Genomic DNA, 24,651 nt, shown 5'->3' with positions numbered 1-24,651 from the left:
CCTGAATGTTATGATTCTAAGTGCCATTCATTATAATTTATATGGCTGAAGCTTTGTCAGTGACATTAATTTATACTATTGTATTGTGTGACCATTTCATAGTTAGTTATATAATTCTCTTAATCTATGCATATGTGTAATTTCTACTTTTTAAAAAATATTTTATGGGTGGTCAACATCAACAGTGTTCTTGTAGGATACTTTATCATACATTTGTCACATGAGATTTATAGCATTAAAATCTAAGGATAAAGTTGTTGGGTTATATAGTGTAAAAATGTTCAGCCATATCAAATAAATAGTTCCGTATCGTTCAAAGTTAGTGTAAGACATCAAGCTACTACCTTTTCTCCTATACTTTATATTGCCAGACCCCTCAATTTTTGCCAGTCTAGTCATGTAAAGTAATATATCATCATGCACTTAATTTGTATTTTCCTTATTGTTTTAATATGTTTTTGTTGTTGTAAAGGTGATATACAAAGGGTTTACAGTTACATGAGTCAGGTAATGAATACATTGCTTTCTGAACAGTATCACTTCTTCCCTTGATTTCTCCTGGTTTTTCCCTCCCTGTGCCCCTCCATCACAAGTTGTATTTTCTTTTTTTTGTCCTTAATATATGTTTTTTATTGTAAAGATACTGTACAGAGAGGTTACAGTTACATTAGCTACGTAATGAGTCCATTTTCTATCGAACATTGTTACATTCTCCTTGTCTCATTCCTGAATTTAGATGAAATGGCTTTAGCTTTTTGCCGTTAAGTATAATGCTTGCTGTAGGACTGTCATACACCGCCTTTATTATATTGAGGAATGTTCCAAGAATTCCTAGTTTTTCCAGAGCTTTCATCATAAAAGTGTTTTAGATCTTGTCAAATGTTTTTTTCTGCATCTGTTGAGATAACCATGTGGTTCTTATCCTTGCTCTTGTTAATGTGATGAATTATATTAAATGATTTGCATATATTAAACCAGCTTTGCATCCCTGAAATGAATCCTATTAGATCATGGTGTATGATTTTTTTGAGGAGTTGTTGAAATTGATTGGCCAAAATTTTATTGAGAAGTTTTGCATCGATGTTCATCAAAAAAAATGGGTCTATATTTCTCTTTCTTTGATGAGTCCTTGACTGGTTTTGGGATGAGGGTTATGAAGGCTTCATAGAAGGAGCTTGGTAGTGAACTTTAACTTTCAAATTCATCAAAGAGTTGGAGGAGTATTGATGTCAGTTCTGCTTTGAAGGCCTTGTAGAATTCAGCTGTAAATCCATCTGGTCATGGGCTTTTCTTGGGTGGGGGAATCTCTTATTGCTGTTTCTATTTTGATGCTTAATATGGGTATATTACATTGGTTCAACTCACCATAATTTAGTTTGGCATGTCAACATTTTCTAGAAATTTCTCCATTTCTTCCAGATTCTCAAACTTATTAGCATAAAGGTTTGAGAAGTATTCCCTTATAATGTTCTGAATTTTGTTTGTGTGGTGATGTTACCATTCTTATCTCTGACTTTGTTTATATGGGTGTGTTCTCTTCTTTTTCTAATTAGATTTACTATGGATCTTTCAATTTTGTTAACTTTTTCGAAGAACCAACTATTTGTTTTGTTGATTCTTTTTGGGGTTTTTTACTCTAATATATTTAATTTTTATTTAATTTTGATTATTTCTTTCCATCTATGGGATTGGGGTTTAGCTTGTTGCTCTTTTTCAAGGAACTTCAGCATCCTTGTTAAAATGATGGCTTCAGATATCTCCAACTTGTTGATGTAGGAACTCAGAGCTGTAAAATTGCCTCAGAGTACTGCCTTTGCTGTGTGCCAGAGGAGCTGGTGATTTGTGTGTTCACTTTTGTTAATTATCATGAATATTTAAATTTCCCTTCTAATCTCTTCTATGATCCACTGGTGGTTCAACAGTGTGTTGTTCAGCCTCCATGTGTTACAAGATTTTCTTTGGTGGCTTTTGGTGTTGAATTCTAATTTCATTCCCTTGTGGTCTGAGAGAACGCAGGGCATAATTTCAGTGTTTCTGAATTTGGAAAAATTTGCTTTGTGGCCTAGAATATGGTCTATTTTGGAGAATGTTCCATGTACTGTTGAGGAGAACGTGTATTCTGATGCTGCTGGTTGAAATACTTGGTAGATGCCTGTTAAGTCTAGTTGATCTATGCAGTTGTTTAGGTCTGAGGTTTCTCTGTTGAGTTCTTGCTGGGTTGACCTATCCAGCAGTGATAGTGGTGTGTTAAAGTCTCCAACAATTAATCTCTTTGGATCTATATGTGATTTTAGGGAAACTAGTGTTTCTTGGATAAATTTGGTTGCTCCGTTATTTGGTAGATAGATGTTTAAAATTGTAATATCTTCCTGAAGGAGAGATCCCTTAATTAGTATGTAGCAACCTTCTTTATCTCACTAATTTTAATTTGAAGTCTATTTTATCTGATATTAGGATTGCAACTCCTGCCTGCTTATGGGGGCTGTTTGCTTGGTAGATTTTATTCCAACCTTTCACTTTCAGAATATGTTTGTCTTTGTGGGCAAGGTGTGTCTCTTGAAGGCAGCAGATAGAAGGATCTTGCTTTTAATCTAACTAGACAATCTATCTTTCTTAATTGGAGAGTTAAGTCTATTAATACTGAGAGTTAGGACTGGGAGGTGTTTGGTAGTTCCTGCCATGGTATCCACCTTCTTGGGGACTGTGCCAACTGTGTTCTTTCTAAGTTTCTTGGATTCTCAGGGGTCTGTTTCTTGGCCTTTATTGTGCTCTTGTTGGTTTTCTATATGTAGGACATCTTTAAGCATCTTTTGTAGGGATGGTTTTGTGGAGATATATTGTTTTAGTTTTTCTTTGCTATGGAAGGTTTTTATTTGACCTTCCATTATGAAGGAGAGTTTAGCTGGGTACAGTATTCTTGGTTAATAGTTGTTTGTCTTAAGGGCCTGGCATATATCATTCCAGGCTCTTCTTGTTTTCCCTGTCTCTGCTGAGAAATCTGAAGTTATTCTGATTGGTTTCCCTTTATAGGTGATTGGTCTTATCTCCTTGACAGCTTTAAGGATCTTTTCCTTGCTCTGAATCGATCCTGTGTGGATTATGTGACAGTGGGATATCCTGTTCTGGTCTGGTCTATTTGGGTTCTAAAAGCATCTTGTATATGAATAGGCCTATTCTTTTGCATGTTTTGGAAGTTCCTTACTAGAATCCTGTTAAATAAATTTCCTAGACTATTAACTTCTTTCTCTAGGTCTCCTCTACACCCATTATCCTCAAATTAGGCCTTCTAATGGTGTCTTCTAGATATTGAATAGATCTGTTGTATTTCTTGGATTTGTCTTGAATAGTTGTCTGTTCTTTATAATATCTAGGCTGTCTTCAGTCCGAGATTTGATCTTCTGCATGATCTAACCTACTGTCAAAACTTTCTACTTTGTTTTTTATTTCCTGTCCTTCTAATTGATCAGATTTGATGGCTTCAAATTCTTTGTTGGAGCTTTGTTTTAGATTTTGTATGGACATCTTTACTTCCTTAATTTGGTTTTCAGTGTTCATTCTCAAATCTCTTAGTTGATTAGTTATGTTTTCATTGGACTCTCTTTCCTTCTGTTGGGCTTCATTCAGCATTCCCTTTGTGGCCACCCTGGATTTCTCCAGCTGTCTGTCTGTGGATTCCATGAATGCCTCCATTAATCTTCTCTATTCTCATCCCAGTCACAAAATTCCTGAATTGATCTTATATTAGCCTCATCATGCTTGTGATATTCCTGTATTAATCTTTGTTTAGCCTTATCATGTTCATGATATCCCTGTATTAGTCTTTGGTTAGCCTCATCATGCTCGCAATATTCCTGTATTAATCTTTGGTTAGCCTAATCACACTCACACATTTGCCTATCATGCTCACATTGGGACCTTTGCCAGGCTTTCAGATTTTTCATTCAGCTTATTTACCAGTAGTGCTTGTAGAGCATTTTTGAAACTCTCCTCTGGGTTATTCATAGACTGCTCTGTTGTTTGATTGCCATGAGCGGGAGTTGAAATACCTAGACTTGCCATTTTTCTGGTGTTTTTGCTTTTTCTGCCCATGATATGATAGCCAAACTGATTCTGAACTAGAACACTATTGGGTATGATAGCCAAACTGATTCTGAACTAGAACACTATTTTAAAGCAAGCATCAACCAGAGCCCTATAGCTGCACAGATTGTTTGATCCAGTCAAAATGGGTACAGATATAATGTAGTTCAATAGATACAATCTAGTTCAACAACAAACAGCTAGGGATCAATGGACTAATGAAGATCAAGGAAGGGGTCAGCAGACCAGAAATTAATAGGTTTAGGGAGAAATGTGAGGAGAAAATAAGATTGGAGGAATTTAAGAAGGGAAGATGAGAGTGATTCAGAGAAATGGCAGGGATAGAAGGAAAGAAGAGATAAAAAGGAAAGATAAAAAATAAAAAATTTAAAAAGGAACACTTACGAGCCGGGCGCTGGTGGCTCACGCCTGTAATCCTAGCTACTCAGGAGGCTGAGATCTGAGGATCGTGGTTCAAAGCCAGCCCGGGCAGGATGAGACTCCTATCTCCAATAAACCACCAGAAAAACCGGAAGTGGTGCTGTAGCTCAAGTGGTAGAGCGCTCGCCTTGAGCTGAAGAGCTGAGGGACAGCGCCCAGGCCCAGAGTTCAAGCCCCACGACCGACAAAAAAAAAAAAAAAAGGAACACTTACAAAATTATATAAGTATAAAGAAATAATTATACAATTAATGGAGTTAAAGGCTGAGAGTTTGTGATTTGAGCAATATCTGAATTAGGTATGCACACAATGAAGGATAAGGTCTAATAATTAAAAACAGGTATATATCTGGGGATGAACAGGACAGCAATTAAACAAAGCAAAAAAAAGTACCAAAAGGGAAAAGAGTATAAAGAGGATATTTAAAAAATAATAAAAAAGAAACAACCAAATAACAAAATTCAAAAAAAATGAAAAAAAATAGGCAACAGTTTTAAAAAATAGGTATAAAAAGTCTTAAAAAGTTTTTTGGGGGTGGGCAGGGGCGGATTTTGTGTCTCCCATGTGTCTGTAACCCGTCTCTTGGTGGTGGAGTCTCTGGTTTGCTTGTGGTGTTTGGATGTCCTGTGGCTTGGTTGGTTTCTCAAATCAGTTTGTTTGGGTAGGCTGAAGGAAGCTCTGCCTTACCTGGGAGCTTATGTCACCTTCCCAGGCTAGTTCAGTGGGAGGACCATCTACTTTGATTATCACAAAAGAGCGAGGTGGCTGTTTCCTCTAACTTGGAGTTGCCGTGTGGGGTGCTAGTTTGTAGGTAGGGCTGTGGCCCATCAGTGATCAGTAGCTTTACCCTGATGGGCAAACTCCTGAGACTCTCAATCAGCCCAGCTTGGAGCCAATCTCAGGATTTATGTGTAACCAGTTTCCAATTGCTTAAGGGCTGGAGTTGCTTCCTATGCTGCAGGTGCATAGGGTAGCCTCTGGCTCTGTTCACCCACCCACAGGGAGCTGCCTCTACTTGGGAGGGGCATCCCTCCCCAGGTGTGGAGCTGAGCCCTGGGCAGATCAGATCCTTTGACCTGTTAAATGGCTCCTAATATCTTCTTCTGAGGCTTCAGTTATGCCAGCTGCTCTAGCTGGGCCTGTGTCAGTATCAAAGATGGAGTTTTTCTCTCGTGATGTGGATGGGTTACCTGTGAGAAGGAGTGAGGATGTCTTGGGCATACTCACAGGTTTTCTTTGGTTTCCGGGCCTCAGTCTGTGACTGTTTGTGGTGAGGCTAATGAAGATTTCCATTCCTTGTCGGTTCTTGCTGGTGGTGAATAGAATCTGCTTGCTCACTGCCTCTGGCATCTCTGTCCTAGGATTTCACAGAGGATATGGCCTCCCGTGGCAGCAGCTGTTGCTGCGAATCCGGGTGCTTGAATCTGTGTCCTTCACTAAGCTGCCTGAGTTTTTCCTCTCTGGCCAAACTTTCTGTACTATGTTAACATACTTGGTGTGACTCTTTAGCCTTGGATTTTCCACTAGAATACTAATACTGGTTTCTATGGGAGAGCTTGCTTAGCCCCCAGCTGCTCCTCCGCTATCTTCCTCCCTCCAAGCAAAAGTTGTATTTTCAACATAGTGTTTAGTGAGTATAACTGCTACATTTGTTCACCCTTTGTCCCACCATTTCTGTGATTCCCCCTTACCCTCCCCAAAACAGATAAACTTAAATACAAAACAAAAGATACAAAAATATAAACAGTCACAAAGGAGAGGAAGTAAAAAAGAAAAAGCAAACTAACAAAAAACCTGTTTCCCTTTCTTAGAGTTCATTTCAATAAACATTTTATATAAACATATGCACATAGCTATTGAACCTAAGAATATCTTCCTTTGATCTTACTGTGTGAATGTTTAGAATCCTGTATAATTTATTATGGCCAAGTGTATTTTTTGTCTTTTACCACCTAGTGTGTTTACTTGTACATTTATAGGAACAACTCAGTTATAACAAATGAGGGAAATCATGCAACCTATGTTTCTTTGGCTCTGGCTTACTTTGCTTTATATAATTTTTCCCAAGTTTTTCCCATTTCCTTATGAATTGTATTCTTTCTGAAGAAAGCATAGAATTCCATTGCATATATATATCATATATATATATGATATATATATGTGTGTGTGTGAGATATATATATATATATATATATATATATATATATATATGTGTGTGTGTGAGATATATATATATATATATATATATATCACCTTTTCTTGATCCATTTGGCCACTGAGTGGCATCTGGGTTGATTCCTTATCTTAGCTATGGTAAACAATGGTGCAGTGAAAATGGTTGTGCTGGTGGCTTTAGTGTGTTTGTGGTCATTTGGATAAATGCCCAGGAGCGGGATTGCAGAGTAATAGGGAAGCTTCCAACTGGGCCTTATTTCACAAGCTAGCCTATCTAAGAACAGTAATTTCAGTTCTTCTATATAAACTTTATGTACTCTGCCACTGCCCAGATAAGGCTCCTTTCTAAGCATTAAACAAAGTAAATTTTAAATATACCTTTAATGCCATCAAAGAAATAAAAATTTTGCTTTGGCATTTGCTTGTTCACAATAAGAATGGACTTGGTAGCAGAGTTTTGTATGGGAATGAAATATTTATGCTAATGAATGGGTTTCGTAGACATGCTGGTGGCTCATTCCTGTAATCTTAGCTACTCAGGGAAGCTAAGATCTACGAATAGTGGTTAGAAAGCAGTAGACAAGTCCATGAGACTAATGGTCAATTAACTAGAAAACCAAAAGTGAAATGTGATTCAAGTTGTAGACCAACAGACTTTAATGAAAGGGGAAGCCAAGCAAGAGACTGACAGCCTGTGTTTAAGCCTCAGTACTTGCACAAACACACACACACACACAAAGTTTTACTTCACAGTTAGCAGTATGTCAAGGATTTTTATCTTGTACTATTTAACACTATTAAAGTAGTTTATTAGGGTTAAGCATTATAAACTGTTGAACTTTTAAAGTCTTGCATTAGAAGTTGTCAGGAAATCATATTCATGACACAAAGGATAAACCACAAAGTGTGAAGTGAATATAAATATTACTGTTTATTTTTGGTAAAGAGAACCATAATTATAGACTAGTAGAATCTATAACAATAAAATAAGCTACTACCAGAAATTTTATATGTTCTTCCTACCAATATATCTCAAACTTTCATGATTATGTAGACTGTTAATATTTTAAATATAATTTCATAGTCCACAAAAAGAATCTGAAAAAAAAAACAATTCAAAAATATAGCATTATAGTCAAGGGTACTCTCTTTGGAACCAGACTCATGGCATTCACAACTTTTCTCAGCCACTTAATAGCTTTTAAATAACTAACCAATGTGTACCTCCATTAACTCATACATAAAATAGGCATAATGATAGAGCTTTACTTAAGAGGATTTGTTGTTTTACTATATGTAAAGCTGGCCTGGTGAATGAACAAAAATATATATTAATATTTACATATAGAAATATAATATAAATTATATGTAAAACTGTACTGGTGTATGTATAAAAGTGGAGAGAAATAGTCAAATGAAGAGGGGGAAATGCAATCAAGAATTGTATATGCAGCACAAAACTAAGTAAGGGAAAGAGTGGGTCAAATTGGGGTGAAAATGTTGAAGCATTAACACAGATCAAGGTGCATCTTGATCAATGTTTCCCTTTCAAAAAGCTCACCCACCTTCCCTCACTTTTCATAAGTTTCAGGATATGTATTGATTTTTTTGCCATTTCCCAGAGCAGCTTATGCCTATAATGCACCTTGACATTTACTTAGGAAAAACTAAAACATCTGAGGGAAAGATAAGATAAAGCTATGTTTTATGATACCTACCAATACTACCTAACTATAGGGTCATACTGGACTGAAGGTTTTTCTAAAAAATTACATTGTTTGAACTCTCCCCTGCAAATGTCATACTTATTAATACATTTGTGTACACTTGCATACAACTTGCATAGGTCTACTTGTGCCTATATATGTAATTCTAACTTCAAAGTATGAAAGAAAACATGCATCCTTTGTCTCTCTGCATATGGTTTAATTCATTTAACATAATTTTTCAGGTCAACCATTTCTTTACAAATGATGTAATATCATTCTTAATGGATAAATAAAATTCCATTTTCTATATATACCACATTTTCTTGATCCCGTCACTGATTGATGGATATCTGAGCTGTTTCCATACCTTGACAGTGGTAACTAGTTCATCAATGAGCATGGTTAGGCAAGTGGGCTTACTATATCCTGATTTGTACTCTTTTGGAGAAATGTCCAAGAGTGGTATTGCTGGATCAGAAAGAAGTTTTGTGTAGTTTTCCAAGGAATCTCCAAACTGCTTTCAAGAGTAGTTAAATAAGTTTACGTTCTACCAGCAGTGTGTTAGGGTTTCTTTCCACCCACATCTGCACCAGCATCTGGTGTTTATATTCTTGATGATGGTAGTTTTAACTGAGTAAAATGGAATTTCAGTGTTGTTTTGATTTGCATTTCATTTATGGTCAGGGATGCTGATCATTTTTTATGTGTCTATTGGCCATTTTTACTTCTGAGAAGTTTCTATTTAGCTCATTTGAACATTTGTTAATTGACTTGCTCATTCTTTGAGGGTTTAGCTTCTCTTTGTATATTCTGGATATTAGACCTTTCTCTGATGCATAGCTAACAAAGATTTCTCATTCTGTCGGTCTTTTTAGATTTGCTAAGTGGAAACTTCTTGGTTTGATGCCATCGCAAAAGCCTTGCTTTATTCATTTGTCAATTCTCTCTCCAATTTGCTGGGCCCTTGGAACTTTAGTCAGAAAGTACCTGACTGTGCCAAGCAGTTCTAATGTTTTATCTACTCTTTTCAGTAGTAGTTTCTGGTCTTACATTGAGGTCTTTAATATTAGTACAGGGTTACAGATGGGGATCCAGTATCCATTTTCTGTATGTGGATATCCAGTTTTCCCAATGCCATTGGTTGTTTTTGGCTACCCTATCAAATTACATGGCTTCATGCCTGTAGGTTTACTTCTGCGTCATCTATGCTGTCCCATTGGTCTTCTGGCATGTTTTCTGTTTGTTCTTATCTCTGTGGTTGAAGTTAGAGAAATATTTTTTCAGAAAATATTGCTGAATAGTTGGTGTGCAAAAATGCTAAAATTGCCTTAATCTTAAGACTTCCCAAATAAACTCAATTGGATTCTGAAGCCTGGAAATAGCTATACAGTACCTATTCAATGGAAGAACATGAAGTCCACGATAACCATTCTGGTTGGTTTAACAATTAAGAAAATAGCTGGCTAGAGCTCAATTCCCTTTAGAAATGAATTAACTTCATGCATTGAATATTAATGAGTATCCACTATGTTCCAAACACTTTATTAACAATAGAACTACAAAGAGATAAAGATGGGTCATTGGTTTGAATCTAGATCATTGGCTTAAGAACATTGGTTTCCTGATCTACATGTTACTTAAGGTAATGGAAAACGCAGACATTTCTCTATTGTGTTCTTTTTTTTTTTAAAGTGAACCTATATATGTCTGTATAACCTATGCGATATTTATTTCTTTTTCTTTTTTTCATTGTGAAAATACCATACAGATGGGTTACAATTACATGGGCAAGATAATGAGTACATTTCTTATCAAGCATTATTGCTTCCTCCTTTGTTTCCTCTTCCCATCCCTTCCCATTTCCCCCCCATACCCCCCCCACCAAAGTTGTAAAGTTCGTTTTTCGACATAACGATTTGTACATTTCATTGTTGCAATGGGTCCAGTTGTATCCCAATTTAAACGATTATAGCTTTATATTTATGGATTGTACATACAAATCAAGTATTTACTAAGAATATAATGAACATTTCTTTACCACTATGAGCATGGATATAATATCTTCAAGTTGTTTTGAGTATATAGGCTGTTCTTCTGTTTAACCATACCTCACTATCACTGTATTTTTAAATGACCCTTTTACCTAAAGCCAACATTAAATTTATTCTTTCTATTCTATTTTATTCTTTCTTATTCTTTTTCATTAAAACACCTCAAGTATAGCTTTTATGTCATGATATTCAGCAACAATGAATATTTATTTAATCTAAATAGGTTGAAATTGTGCTAAGTAATAAAGATCCCTGAAGATTTACTGAAGAGGGGCTGGGAAGGTGGCTCAGTGGTAGAGCGCTTGCCTTGCATGCCTGAGGCCCTGGGTTCAATTCCTCAGCACCACATAAGCAAAAAGAAAAAAGCCGGAAGTGGTGCTGTGGCTCAAGTGGTAGAGTGCTAGCCTTGAGCTGAAGAGCTGAGGGACAGCGCCCAGGCCCAGAGTTCAGGCTCCACGACCGGACCCAAAAAAAAAAAAAAAAAAGATTTACTGAAGATAGGCAGATTGCCTATTGGGTCATTATAATTATTTTTAAAGTTTCATTTCTTAATGAAAATATTGTCAATTACATATCAGCATTGAGTTAACAACTAATGTGAGTCTCATAAATCTTTTCTTTTGTTTTGTTTTCTTCTTTAATAGTGCAAGGGTGTGACTAAAATCTGTCATTACATAATGGCTCTGCCACCTGATCTTCCGGAAAGACATACACAAATTCCAGCATTCTTTACTCCTGGGGAGAGACCTCCTAGGGTGCAAGTGGTAAGCAAATTTAAATAAAAATTTAAAGTTAATATGGGGATTTCATAAAAAATTTATAACCAGTGATCATTCAAGGTATTGTTGCTTTTAATGTTTCCCACTAAATGCAGTATACAAAATAATAAAATGACATCTTTTTTCCTACAAACTCAATAATCCCCAATGAATGCATCATATACTGTCTATTTAAATAACACTGTATATTTAATCCCTTAAGCATTGTTGAATTTAAATGGCTGCAAATTTTGAGGTATTGAAGGTAAAGTTGATATAATTACCTTTAATAAGCAGTGTATTTTGAAGGATTTTAATATAGCCCTAAAATTCCAACTATCAAGAAAATTTATGATTAAGATTACTTGTATCTTAATGTTATATAAGAGGAATTCTACTAAATGAAATTCTACACTTTTACTAATATTCAGCTTTAACTCTTATTTCTGCTAAAATTTTTCAATGAAATATAATTTTCTTTAAGTGGTGAATGTTCTTATTATATGTTCTCTATATTTCCATTGTTTCATTCATTTCTTTAGTCATATTATTAAAATCAATTCTCTGATTTGGAAGTATTAACTTTTCAGCATAGACAAATGCAGAAAATTTCTAAAAGCACTTAATTTTTTATTAATAATATTTGTGTATTTCCTTCCATCTGTCTTCTGTTCATATTTTAATATATTTTAACATATACATAGATGCACAATTTGATAATATGAATGAAATGCAAACTGCCTGATATTACTTCATTGTAGACATTCAAGTTAATTTGAATTATTGCTATTGTAATTGTGAATATTTCTATGGTGCATGTAATTGTGTAAATTCATACATAAAGAATTTTTCTGGATTTGTTTATAAGTGGGTCATCATTGTCCCAAGGGTTATGAACACCTTTAACTTCTTTAATACATACTAAAAAATGTTTTCCTAAAGAGCTATGTCAATTTATACTTAATTTGTAGCAAATATGTATAACCAATTAACGATGCTTTTACTACTTTAAAAAATAGAATTACCTAAGCAAAATTGGTAATAATAATAATGTAATAATATTTATAATTTTTGTTTTCCTCTACTATAATTATGTTAAATATTTTCCTTGCATTTAGTTCCGTTTGGCTTGATTGCTTGTTCATAACCCTTGTTCATTTAACCTTCATGCCTTAATGATAAATTATGTGCATTATTCTATTATTAATATAATAGATACCAAATTTATCATAATAGTTTTCATAGTATACAGGAATAAGAAAGTTTTGAGGTTAGAAATACAAAGATTAATTTACTGAGAAATCAGCTTGTATTTTTAAACTGCGATATTAGTCCAATCATAATATGATTACATGTCTTTATATTCATGTCAGTTTCCAGAACACATTATAAGCAATTTAGTTATGGTTTACAACCCCCTCATCAAAAATTGGAATAACTTTCAGATTTCCTCCAAGAGAATGAATGGTTTTATATGGAAAGTTTTCAAGCTATGATTCAAAGTAACCCTTTAAATATCACACTATTTTCAAAATCATTTTCATGTTTGGTCAAGTCTGTACAGTTATCTATGCTTGCATAAGTAAAATCATTACAGTTGCATGAAACACTTACCTTGAGCATAAATAATTTGAAGTAGAGATGACAGTGTTGTTTGGGTAAGCTGGGTGCTAGTGGCTCACGCCTGTAATGCTAGCTAATGAGGAGGCTGAGATCTGAGCATCATGGTTAGAACCTAGCCAAGACAGGAAAGTCTGTGAGACTCCTATCTCCAATCAATCACAGAAAAAAACCAGAAGCGGTGTTGTGGCTCAAAGTGGTAGAGTGCTAACTTTGAGCAAAACAGAGCCCAGGGGCAACACCCAGGCCCAGAGTTCAAGCCCCATGAATGGCAAAAAAAAGAAGTGATTAATTAATGACCTGATTAAAAAAGAATGGATCTTTTAAATAAATATTATCTTATATTTTGGTTGAATTAAGAATGCCATGTAGCCTGTGTGCAAAATGAATATGACATTACATGCTGATGGTGATTTAAAATAATGATGAATATTTTGACTCAGTCACATGGAGTCATATAGATATTTAACATCATAAAATTACCCAAATCCAAAATATGTTAGGAAATACATTTTATAAATTTTGAAGCAAAGAAATTTGAATATAAATGGATGTGTGAACTAATTTTCATTAAAATCTCACTTTACCACTGATTGCCCAGATGTGAACTTGAACAAACAATTCTTCCTCTTTAATCCTTAGTTTTCTCATATGCAAAATGCAGAAATGAATGACCACGGAAGCCATTTCTGGCTCTATGAATCAAATATGACTTAACAGTCCCAAATCTTATTCCTTTCCCTATTGGCCTCTCAAATAAATCATTAAGCAGTGCATATATTTGACCTACAGTTAATTCCCAACATGAAAATGGATTGTTACTGATTTTCAGCAAAACATTTGTTTTGTAGTATATGGGTTCTATACTGTGAGCAATGAGGGTGGTAGGAATTTGAAGGATATCAAATGAAATTCTACCAGCTGTTGGTCAAGCACACTTACCAGGGATTGGAAGAGTCCAAACATTATAGAGTTTGGGGGTCCCTGTTTTCAAAAAAATTGTGACTACAAAATTATGTACAAATTGAATTTTGGAATGAAAAAAATCACAAAAATGAATTTACGAAGCTGACAGATATTGCAAACACAAAATACTCTCAGGGCCTTGGAAGTGGCCTATTCGATAGAGGGGCCTTAAAACTTAAGGTTTGTTGACGTCATGATAAATTCATCTCTGGAATTTGGCATGTTTTCCTCTGCGTACTTCTTTCTGGATCCACTCCTTATCTTTAACAGTTCTTCTCACTCCATGGACACAAGTAATGTGAATGAAGAAAACAACATTGGAATTCAAATGTAAATACTATATAGATACGGCTTTTGTGTCAGCAAGGAATTACCAAGCCAGTATGCTTCCCTCTATATCAAGTGTCTGAATTATTCTTGCTATATCTTCGTAAGCACTAACCATAAAGGTGTAACCACTTTGGGATGGATGAAAAGGTTAGGAAATACTTTTATTTAGAGGACTAAATAAACCTACCCACAAATGTGGGCCTTTTCCAAAAGCATTTAGAAAAACTAATATGTTTCCCATCCCATCTGGAACCATGATTTCACATCCAGGGAAATGTACTGGCACATTGGCATCATCTCTACCAACATCATCTTGTCATACTCATCTTTCATCTAGGATGCCTTGCTTCTTGTATTTTTGTGCACTTGATATGTGGGTAATTATAAACATTGATTTGATCAAGCATCGTGAAGATTTGAAATGTTTTCGTTTTGATAGCCCAAAAATTATTATGCAATTTGAGACTTGCATTGTATAAAGGCTTTTTATCCATTCATAGTTTCCTCTATTCTTTAGCAATCATCCAAAATACAGTGTTTGCTACATTGCAATCCTGTGTATAGTCAATGATTCTATAGTCAATCATGAAATCTATCATGTTCCAAGAAATTGTGAGATATATGCCAACCCTGATTTGAGCATCAGCAATTCTAAACAAAAATTAAAGACACAATCCAGGCACTTGTGGCTCATGCCTGTAATCCTAGGTACTCAGGACGCTGAGATTTGAGGATCGCAGTTTGCAGCCAGCCCAGGCAGGAAAGTCTGCATACTGTTATCTTCAACTAAAAACAAACAAAAAACCAGAAATGGAGCTGTGGTTCAAGTGGCAGAGTGCTAGCCCTGAGAACAAAAGCTCAGGGACAGCACCTAGGCCCTGAGTTAAAGTCCCAGGAGTGGCACAAAGAAAGACACAAAATTCAATTATACCTTTGAAATATAGTATGTAATGTTCTAACCAATAGATGCACAAATCAATCATTGTGCTATATTTAGAAAACTGGCTAATACTTAAAGTGATTTATCCAGAAATTATTAGCAAAAAAACCCAGTGTACTGCAAATAAAAAATGAGACAACTGTATTTATCTAATCAAAACAATTATCCATTTTTAATGTACAAAATTCAATAAGCTACTCTGCGGACTTATCTGTTTGAAAGTAAATCAGTAGTGGAGTAATTTCCAAGTGGAAAAATACTATAAAATATTTACAAAACACGTTTATATTTTGAAAATTACATGTCTACAAACCATTTTCATTGTAAAATCACATCATCTAAAAGCAACGTTTTGTGTCTTAAAAAAGTGTCAGGAGCTGGGCGCCGGTAGCTCACACCTGTAATCCTAGCTACACAGGAGGCTGAGTTCTGAAGATCGCGGTTCAATGCCAGCCTGGGCAGGAAAGTCTCTTATCTCCAATTAAGCATCAGAAAACCGGAAGTGGCGCTGTGGCGCAAGTGGTAGAGCACTTGCCTTGAGCTGACAAGCTCAGGGACAGCGCCCAGGCCCTGAGTTCAAGCCCAGTGACTGACCAAGAAAAAAGTGTCAGGAAATATCTTAGGGAAATCTGTCACTGAGCTCCAAAATGAGGCTTGTTTTTCTACATTTAGAAAACAGGTTTCAGATTCTATCTGTTCTTGTGTTATGATGGCAATTAATGAAATAAGTTGCAAAATGTTTGCGCTTGTATGATCATCTCTGCTCAGAAGAAACTTTGAACCACTTCGCTGACATCTTTTTTTCCATTCAAGTGGCAGGACCCAGGAGATGAAGTAGGAATCCACAATCAGACACTTGGCTTGTTGTGTTCTGAATTGAAGTAATCCTTTGATAAATTATCCTGATGTATTTGTTCACAGCAGTACCTAGTCTGGGTGAGATAGTTGTATTAAATTTTCATCATTAGAAAGATGCTTTAGAATAACTTTAATTTGAAGAAGAAACAGATTTGGAAATCAGATTATCCTCTCCTGTTTTGCTTCCCTTCTTTTTCCCACTCCATTTCCCATCTTCCCTACTTCCCATTTGCTTCAAGTGTAATATGAGTAGTCACTGGACTACTCACTGCCTTTCTTCGATGTAAGTTTTCTCCAGTGACATATGGCAATATGTTAATTTTATGAACAAAATTTTGAAGAATATCCACCATCCTAAAATGTAAACACTGAAAGACCCAATCTCATACATTTTGTTCTAGTGAATACTGATTTTTTATTTCATTTTTACTCAATTTTCGAAAGGCTGCATGTGTATGATGAACCAATAATAATTACCAACCTCGTAATTTACTTTCACAATCATCCTTTCTTTTGGAATGCATACCATCATCTCATTTGTTCTTTAAAATAGGCAGGAACCATACCCATTTTAAAAATTAAGAATTTGAAGCAGTGATGTACAGTATACCCCCTCTTTATTCTTGCTTCTCACTGAGCTCTATCAAGGTCAGTCGGATCATCAATATTACTTATTTGTTGATTTAATCATCTGTGGTCAGCTGTCTTGCTTCAGAATCTAAATGAAGATTTCACCAATCTCCGACCTTATGACCTTTCTTCAGCAAAACTATCAAGCCAATCAGTTATGAACTTTTTGGGAGTATCTCCAGCAATAGTGAACTTGGTATTCGTGGATGAAAACAACCAGACAAGTTTTTACAAAATCTTCAAAGACAATGGAGAGCTCAAAATCCATAAAAACTATGTGGACCTATATTTGGGGAAAAAAAGGAAAATAAGACTATAAACCAATACAAGCCAGAAGACAATGATGCCAGAATTGTTGCTTATTGTTTTTAGAAATGAACTAAAAACATTGGAAGAAAATATCTGCCAACTTAAAATCTAAGTCTTTTAAAAAATACTCTTCATGAATGAAAATGAATAAAAATATTTGGACAAAATGACAGTTCATTATCTGCATACACAACTAAAGGTCATTCTTCAGCAGAAGAAAAGGGATGGAATCTCGGATGGAATGTTGAAGATGCAGAAAGAGCAACAAAATGGTAAATATGTATGTAATTCTAAATGATTATTGACTATAAAATAACAATAGTAATGATATGGGACTTAAAATATATTTGTTTCTATAGTAGCAAATAAGGAGAGGGAGGTGGGCAAGTGGTGATTACATGTTCTAACATCATTGACTTATTCAAGGAGTGAACAAAGTACTTTGAGAACCCATGGATGTTTATGATCTTTACTAAAAGAATAATGAAATGATGTACTATACCTATCAGTAAACATAGGCAAAATGGGTAAAATAATCCAAACCAAAGCATGCAGGAAGAGAAAAGAAAAGAAAATGAGACAGGAAAACTGGAAACCAAAATTTAAGGTATTAGATTTAAGGTGAAATATCATTTACAATCTTAAGTGTACATAGACTAAATTGTTCAATTGAAAGCAAAAGGATGTTATGCTAAGTAGGAAAAAAACCTTGGGGCCCATTGCAAGACAAATGCCTAAAACATAACAATGTACAATGTTTAAAAGTAATATGTTAAGAAAAGCTATACCATGTAAACAATTACTAAAAGAAAACCAAAAAATTGAGCTATAGATTTTGAGAATAAAAGAAAAACTCTACTAGAGAGAAACATGAATATTTTATAAGATAAAATGTGTTTCATCAGAAATATAAAATTTTGAATTTGTATACATATAATTATAAAATAACCACAAGTTAAAAGAAAAGGAGTGAATCTCTTCAAAATAATAAAATTATTCCTATCCACAGCCAACATTATGTCATTCCTTTAGATATAGAGGAGGATATTTTGCTGGGTTTCTAAGTGTAATGTGCATATCCTCTCTTGTTTTCTACTACTTGTATCTTTTTATTTTTTCTTGCCTCAACTTTTCTTCTCAATTCATGTGTTCTTTCAATTCAATGTGTAGATATTCTCATCTCTCCTATCCTCCACCAATAGAAAGCAATTCTTGATTATACTTCTTTTAATTGTTTAATTGTTCTTCTCCTGCACTTCTGAGCTAAGATTCCTAGGACAATAAATGGAAATTTATTGAAATTCACAGAAATTGAGCTGCTTCTCCAATTGTACTGAATCTTCAGTTTTCATCTTACCTGATTTATTTGTAATGCAAGTGTTCATTGCTTCTTTGAAACTCTGTCTCCCATTGTTTTGGTGGACACTATGTTCTGTGAAGTCTTCTCCAAGTTACCTGATCATATTCTTGGTGCTTTTCATTGGATTCAGTTTGTTTATTCTATATGTTTCATTTTACTTATATATTTGTCCTGAAACTTTTGTTTTCTACTACTCCCTCTGCATCAGTACATTTCAAGTTATATGCTTTAGACTCTGTACATCAGCATCATTTAGAGACATTTGTTAAAAATGTAAAATCCTAAAAGGTACTACCACATTTGAATCAGAATTTGAAGGGTTCAGGGAAGAGCCCAAGAATGTACAATTTTTAACAAACTGTTGGTGGTTCGGATGCTTACATTTTATAGACAACAATGAATAGGAAAAAACGTATTATCTCCGAACTAGTAATTAATACTTTGTTTTCTTAATTGTTCAATATTGAGGATTGAACTCAAAGCCTCACACTTGGTAGATCAGTATTGTATCACTAGTTTGTTTGTTTTGATTTTCAGATAAGGTCTTTTTGAGCTAGTCTTCAATCTTGATCCCCCTCCCAAACCCTCCTAAATAGTTGGGATTGCAGATGAGAATAAGTATTTTAATTGAACTTAAATGGTTAGTTTTCAAACATGTCTAATGTTTTGGGAAAATGAAAACACATACATAGATAAATGCAATTTTTCTTTTCCATTATGAATTTACTTTATCATGATTTTAGTGCTTGGCAAAGCCCACACCAACTCAAATTCATTGGATATTTCTGATGGAAAGAGATTGTGTAATACATTTTCATAGTCACTTGTGCAAAACTCTCTAGGATAGAACTTATATGTTCATGTATGTATTCAGAGGCACATTAAAAGGGAACATATGTTTTTTATTGGCTCTGACTAAGTTTTGTTTAATCTTATTTCATTTTACTTGGCACATTATATTTAATCATTTTCCCTACAAAAATATACTCCAATACTGATGAGCTTAATCTAAAGTAAGTGTTGTTCTAGTATTCATTGTATGAACATATTTGATTTATTTACACATTGCAATATTAAAAGGAGCTTGATTGTGTGGATTAACTCCCTTTATATATACTAGTTAATTCATATCCTGTTGTTTCTTAAGGGGCATATACCCAGACTGACATATGACAAGCTACATATAGTCATTTACTGCTCAGTAGGTTTTCTTTTTTTGTTTAAAAAATATTTATTATATTTAAATTGTACAAAGGAATTTCAAGTCAACATATCAGTTTGTTAGTATAATGCATCTTGGTTGGTGTCATTCCTTTACCCATTATGTTTTTATTACATTTCTTTTGGAACTACATTTATTTTAGGCTTACAGTCCAGAGCTTCAGGCTTGGTGGGCAGATACTATTTCACTTGAGCCATATATTTAGCCCTTTTTTTTCCTGTGGTTGTTTTTTAGATAGGGTCTTGCTTTTTGCCAAAGCCAGACTAGACTGTGATCTTTCTCTTTTACACTTTCCATCAAAGCAAGGATAATAGGAATAAGCCAACACTGTCAGCATTTTCTTTTCCATTATTTAAATGATTGCGTTTAAATCTTACATTCACACCTGAACATATAGTATGAGGAACTTGTAATTTTCTACCTCCTATCCCTTGCAAAATAGTCCTTTTTTCATTCAGTAGGTTTTCTAGTGTATGTTTTCATAGACTACTAACTTTCTTCTACATCCTATATATCACTAATAAAACTAATACAATTAATGCTCAATTAAGATAGCTATTATACTGCTTATGTTACCTAAAGGCAAGAAACGGGAAAGAAAATGAATATGCCTTTAAATGTTCATCAACATTTGCTTTTTAATCACCCTTAAATACCATATTTTGTACTATAAATATTAAACCTGATTTAAATAATCATCTACACATTTATCTATATAGCATTATCTAAACATATACTATATAAAGCTAAATAATCTTAAATTGTATTTTCCATTAGTTTTACAATTCAGCCAAAAAGGAAATTGATTATTGTTCTGTGGCACAGTTTCCTGGAGATGGCATTAGAAATATTTTCAGTGTTTGTGAAAAAGTCTAATACTTCTTCTATCAGCACCATCCATTATACATTGTACTTTTGTATATTCAAAACCTGTTGTAAAGTTTATTAGCTTATTGATTTATGCAAACACTGCAAAGAAGGTTGAGAATAAATTTTTCCAGTTTTATAATTGAAGAAGCTGAGGCTCAGGCTTGCCGAAAGGCAACTAAGGAAGTAAAAAGTTTAATTTAGACCTAGATTCTACATAAGAGCACAAATATGATACTTGTCTTTTGGATCTTTGCTTATTTCTTCTCATTCTATATAATTAATCATCTGTATTTCCATCAATGTTATTACAAAAGAAATAATTTAATTCCTCTTCATTGTATATTACACTAAATATATATGTATATGTGTGTGTACACACACACACACATATATATATATATATCGGGTGGTACTAGGCAGATGCTTAACCTATCTCCCATGAAAGTATGTCATAAAGCCATTATTCCAGAGGGCTCTATCTTACAATTATAGGACAAGAGGTATCTGTGTAAACAGGTACATCCTAGTTCCTCTTGTTTAATTACCACTATAGCATACTTTTTGTCCTTCTGATGTACTTATGTCTGACTAGCCATAAAAATGCAGTTTCTTTGGGGTATTTGGGTTTTTCTTTTTGAGAACTCCCCTGTCACATAAAATTTATAATATATAAAATTTTTTTCTCCTACAAGTACAAAATTTAAATCAATATGATGTAGTGATAATGTTTAAGGCTAGATTTAAATTGGGAGGAGTGTTGGAAAATGGGGAATAGATGTTAGACTATGTTTCTATGAACAGGTATGAAGCTAATATTGTACTTGTGACTCAAAATTGTAGGTAAATCACCTTATTGCTTGGAGACCTGCCTTCTTTCTGAGCCATTTTACAGCTTGAACCTAAGAAAGTACTTTGGAGATAACACTGGGCAAACAAATGGTCAAATGGCCTGAACCAGAGTTCCTTGGACTACTGGGAGTACATTTAATCTTGTCATAATAACACTACCTCCTCTTGTAATGTTTACCAGCACTTGGATGATTTTTGTTCAGTCTTCTGGACATTGTATTCAGCCAGAAACACAATGATCTATTATACCTAGAAAAATGCCTAATGGCTCAGTAGCTTACATGTATTCATTATTTATAATTTTCCTACAGACGAAATAGTCCTACAGCCTATATCGATGGGTAGTTTTGACAAGAATATAGTCATTGTCAAAGAATGGAAGATCATTAATTCATCCAGGAAATTACTGTTGGTGATAAGATGCTCATTAGAGGGCATATTGAAGTGCTAATGGGAGTAGTCCCTTAGCTAGACAGAATGGGTTTTTGTTATTTGGGACCAATATAAATTCTCTTTTTATTGTACCTTTGCATCACAGATAAATGAAAACATGTTACAGTAGGAAGACTATGAAAAAGGTCTGGCTTCGGGACTATTTTATAGAAATTCCTGGAAGCTAGTGCTAATAAGCCTTCTCAACATTTCCATCAATCTTTAGAGAAAACTTTTGGCAGAAAATAATCAAATCTGAAATTGTTTCTATAATCCATTAATGTAATATATTTGCTAAACATTGATTTTGATATTTTGAAATGTAACATAAAGCTACTATGTACTGCCTATTAGTTAGTTAAATGAGGAAAAGTTGGCTTATGAAACATAAAAAGGGTAATTTTAAAGATTAGACCACTATTTTCCTGGCCCCATCACTTTATATGTTTTCATTTTCATTTGGTAGTAAGCAGAAGATAAAGGACAAGAAAATGAACCAGTAATAGAGGCCTAGATAAAAGTTTCAGTATTAATGTCCTGATCAATTAACATTTTCAGCTTGAAAGAATAAAAAAGTGTTCCACGGACATGATAAAAGTTATTCTGTATAGTTACTAGTAAAAATCAGCAAAAGGAAAAAGTGGAAAAATAAGGAAGCTGAGATTTAAAATTTTTGCATACTATTCTCTCTGTACATTGCATCAGATTTAGAACATGCAGCTTTTAGGTATAATTTTTGTATCCTTTAAGAGTTAGTCATTTGATTCATTATGTTAGAAGAGTTTAGAAAAACTATTGAACCTCAAGTGCTAATCCTTTTTTTAACAACTAATTTATTTTGTATATTTGATGTTTAGTTTGCTTAACTTATTTTCCTATCCTAAGATTAGAGTAATATCTGCATACTTTTTATAAAGGTTGATCATTTTTATTAGGTACTTTATAACAATGTACAGACAACTGTTATTTTTGATGTTAGTAGATTTTACTTTGAATTTTCTTCTAAAATTGAAATCCAATTACATATCCAACATAGATAGAATTACAGAAAATTATAGACCTCTCTTATAGTATGTTGCAATTTCTAGTGTATCTTACACATATTTCCTTATTTGTTTCTCACTACAACAGGGTAATAATCTGAACCAACAGTATTATTCCTTTGACAAATGTGCCAACCAGCAACAATTGATCTTGTATTTGATAAACACTATATACACTCATATGCATTGCCATATGATCTTCACAATGACTCCATGAAGTATGACATTATAGATAACCTTTAAAGTATTTGTTTCTTAGAGCCTGTATTTTCTAGAGCTGTTATAACAAGTTATCACACGTTATATATTTTGGGTGGAGGGAGGGTATTCTCCATTCTTACTTGGATAGAATGTTTCTCTGTAACTTATCAGATTGAACTTGTACAGACATTAGTACTTTTAATAAGTCTTACACTGAAAACCTGAGCTTTCAGACTGAGTACTTGATTTGAACTCAATACATTAAAATAGATAGCTGAAGGGTCTAGAATAGGTTAATATCCTGAGAATTTTTGTGATATCGAATGCATTTCAAACCTTATTTTTTAATGAATAGTCCTAAATATAATTAATATCAGCAGGTTTTGGTAACCTACAAATCTTACACAAAATATTCATAGAGGCATAGAATTTTATACTTAGATAACTGCTTAAAATTATGCTGACTTCAAATATAATCTCAATTAGAAAATATTGTGACCTGATGATCCCTTATAATGTGCTTTTTAAGGAATTTCTTTAACTTTATTTTAATTTGATGAATAGTAGACCATACATGAACATTATTAGAATTTCTGGAATAGGTGATTTAATACAATCCATGTATTTTAACAATCTAAAATGTAGTAAAGAATTTTTTGTAAGTGTATTATGTCTAATTAACTAAATTGTTTGGACTTAGGATGTAGTTCAGTCATAGCATATGATAACCAAGCATGAGGCCCTGATTCAATCTTCAACACACACACAATCACACACATACACACACACACACACACACACACACACACACACTAAACTTAAAAAATAAAAGAAATTAAGATGGAAAGATAGTGGCCACATTGAAGGTGGGATAAATGGTACAAAGATTAACATAGAGAATTTCAAAGTGTTTTAATTTTCTTCCATTAAAAAATCAATTCAAGCAGGTAAATTATACATAACATATATATTGTGAGTATATGTGATCTATATTATATATAATTATTGTGAATATTATACTTAAAATGAAACATTGCTATTTGAAACAACATGGATGAAATTGGAGGACATTCATTTCTAAGTTAAATAAACCAGACTTAAGGATAAAAATACTGTTTGATTTCACTTATTTGCAGACTTTATGAGGATAATTAAATAGAAAATAGTGAGAATGATGGTTATCAAGGGGGCAGTGAGAGGAAGGAATAGAATAAGGCTTAACATATAAAAAATTCCCAATAGTTACCTGCTTATATAGTAACCACTGTATTTGTGTATAGCTTTTGATCTAACATTTTTTTGTGAAAATGTTAAAAGGATAATTGGATGTCTGAGTCTTTTATAAGCAACCATGGTTTCCTTTTTATAGCATATTAGACCACATACTTAATGACATTTTCACTTTATTTTTAGCCAGTTACCAATGAATCTGAAAAAAAATCTCTTTCAATGAAACATGGACCTCCAAAGTATAAGCCTCCAGTTCAGCCTCTATCAATGGTGAGTGAATTTATTTACAACAATGTAAGTACTGAGAGGTTCACCATAGAGGAAAATACAAATAAACTTTGACTTAAGAAACATTGCTTATGCAGCTAGCATTTAAAGACTCATATAAGGGTTTGTTTCTTTGGGTATTATGTGGATACAAATAATAATCATTCTACAATAGACTATATTTAAGACTATAATTTAAAGTTTCTCTTCAAAGTCTCAAAAGAACATTTCAGAATGAATTTTCAAAATTATTTAACAGCTTAAATGATAGTGATAACTATCTGGGCTCTTCCTTTTGTTGCAAATGTAT

General features: G+C 33.8%; 1 protein-coding gene across 1 annotated transcript in view; it reads left to right on the top strand.

The window, feature by feature from the left end:
- The first annotated feature begins 13,993 nt into the window (after positions 1-13,993).
- Positions 13,994-24,651, top strand: part of LOC105992149 — a 139,328-nt gene continuing 128,670 nt past the window's right edge. Inside the window, exons 1-3 of the mRNA XM_013024973.1 lie at positions 13,994-14,093; positions 16,630-16,754; positions 24,258-24,344. Of these exons, the coding sequence (XP_012880427.1) occupies positions 13,994-14,093; positions 16,630-16,754; positions 24,258-24,344 (312 nt within the window). The remainder of the gene's footprint in view (positions 14,094-16,629; positions 16,755-24,257; positions 24,345-24,651) is intronic.

Source organism: Dipodomys ordii, unplaced genomic scaffold, assembly GCF_000151885.1.
Source record: "Dipodomys ordii isolate 6190 unplaced genomic scaffold, Dord_2.0 Scaffold80, whole genome shotgun sequence".
Lineage (NCBI taxonomy): Eukaryota > Metazoa > Chordata > Mammalia > Rodentia > Heteromyidae > Dipodomys > Dipodomys ordii.
Note: the sequence above shows the minus strand (reverse complement) of the source record. Positions and strands in the feature narration are given on the sequence as shown.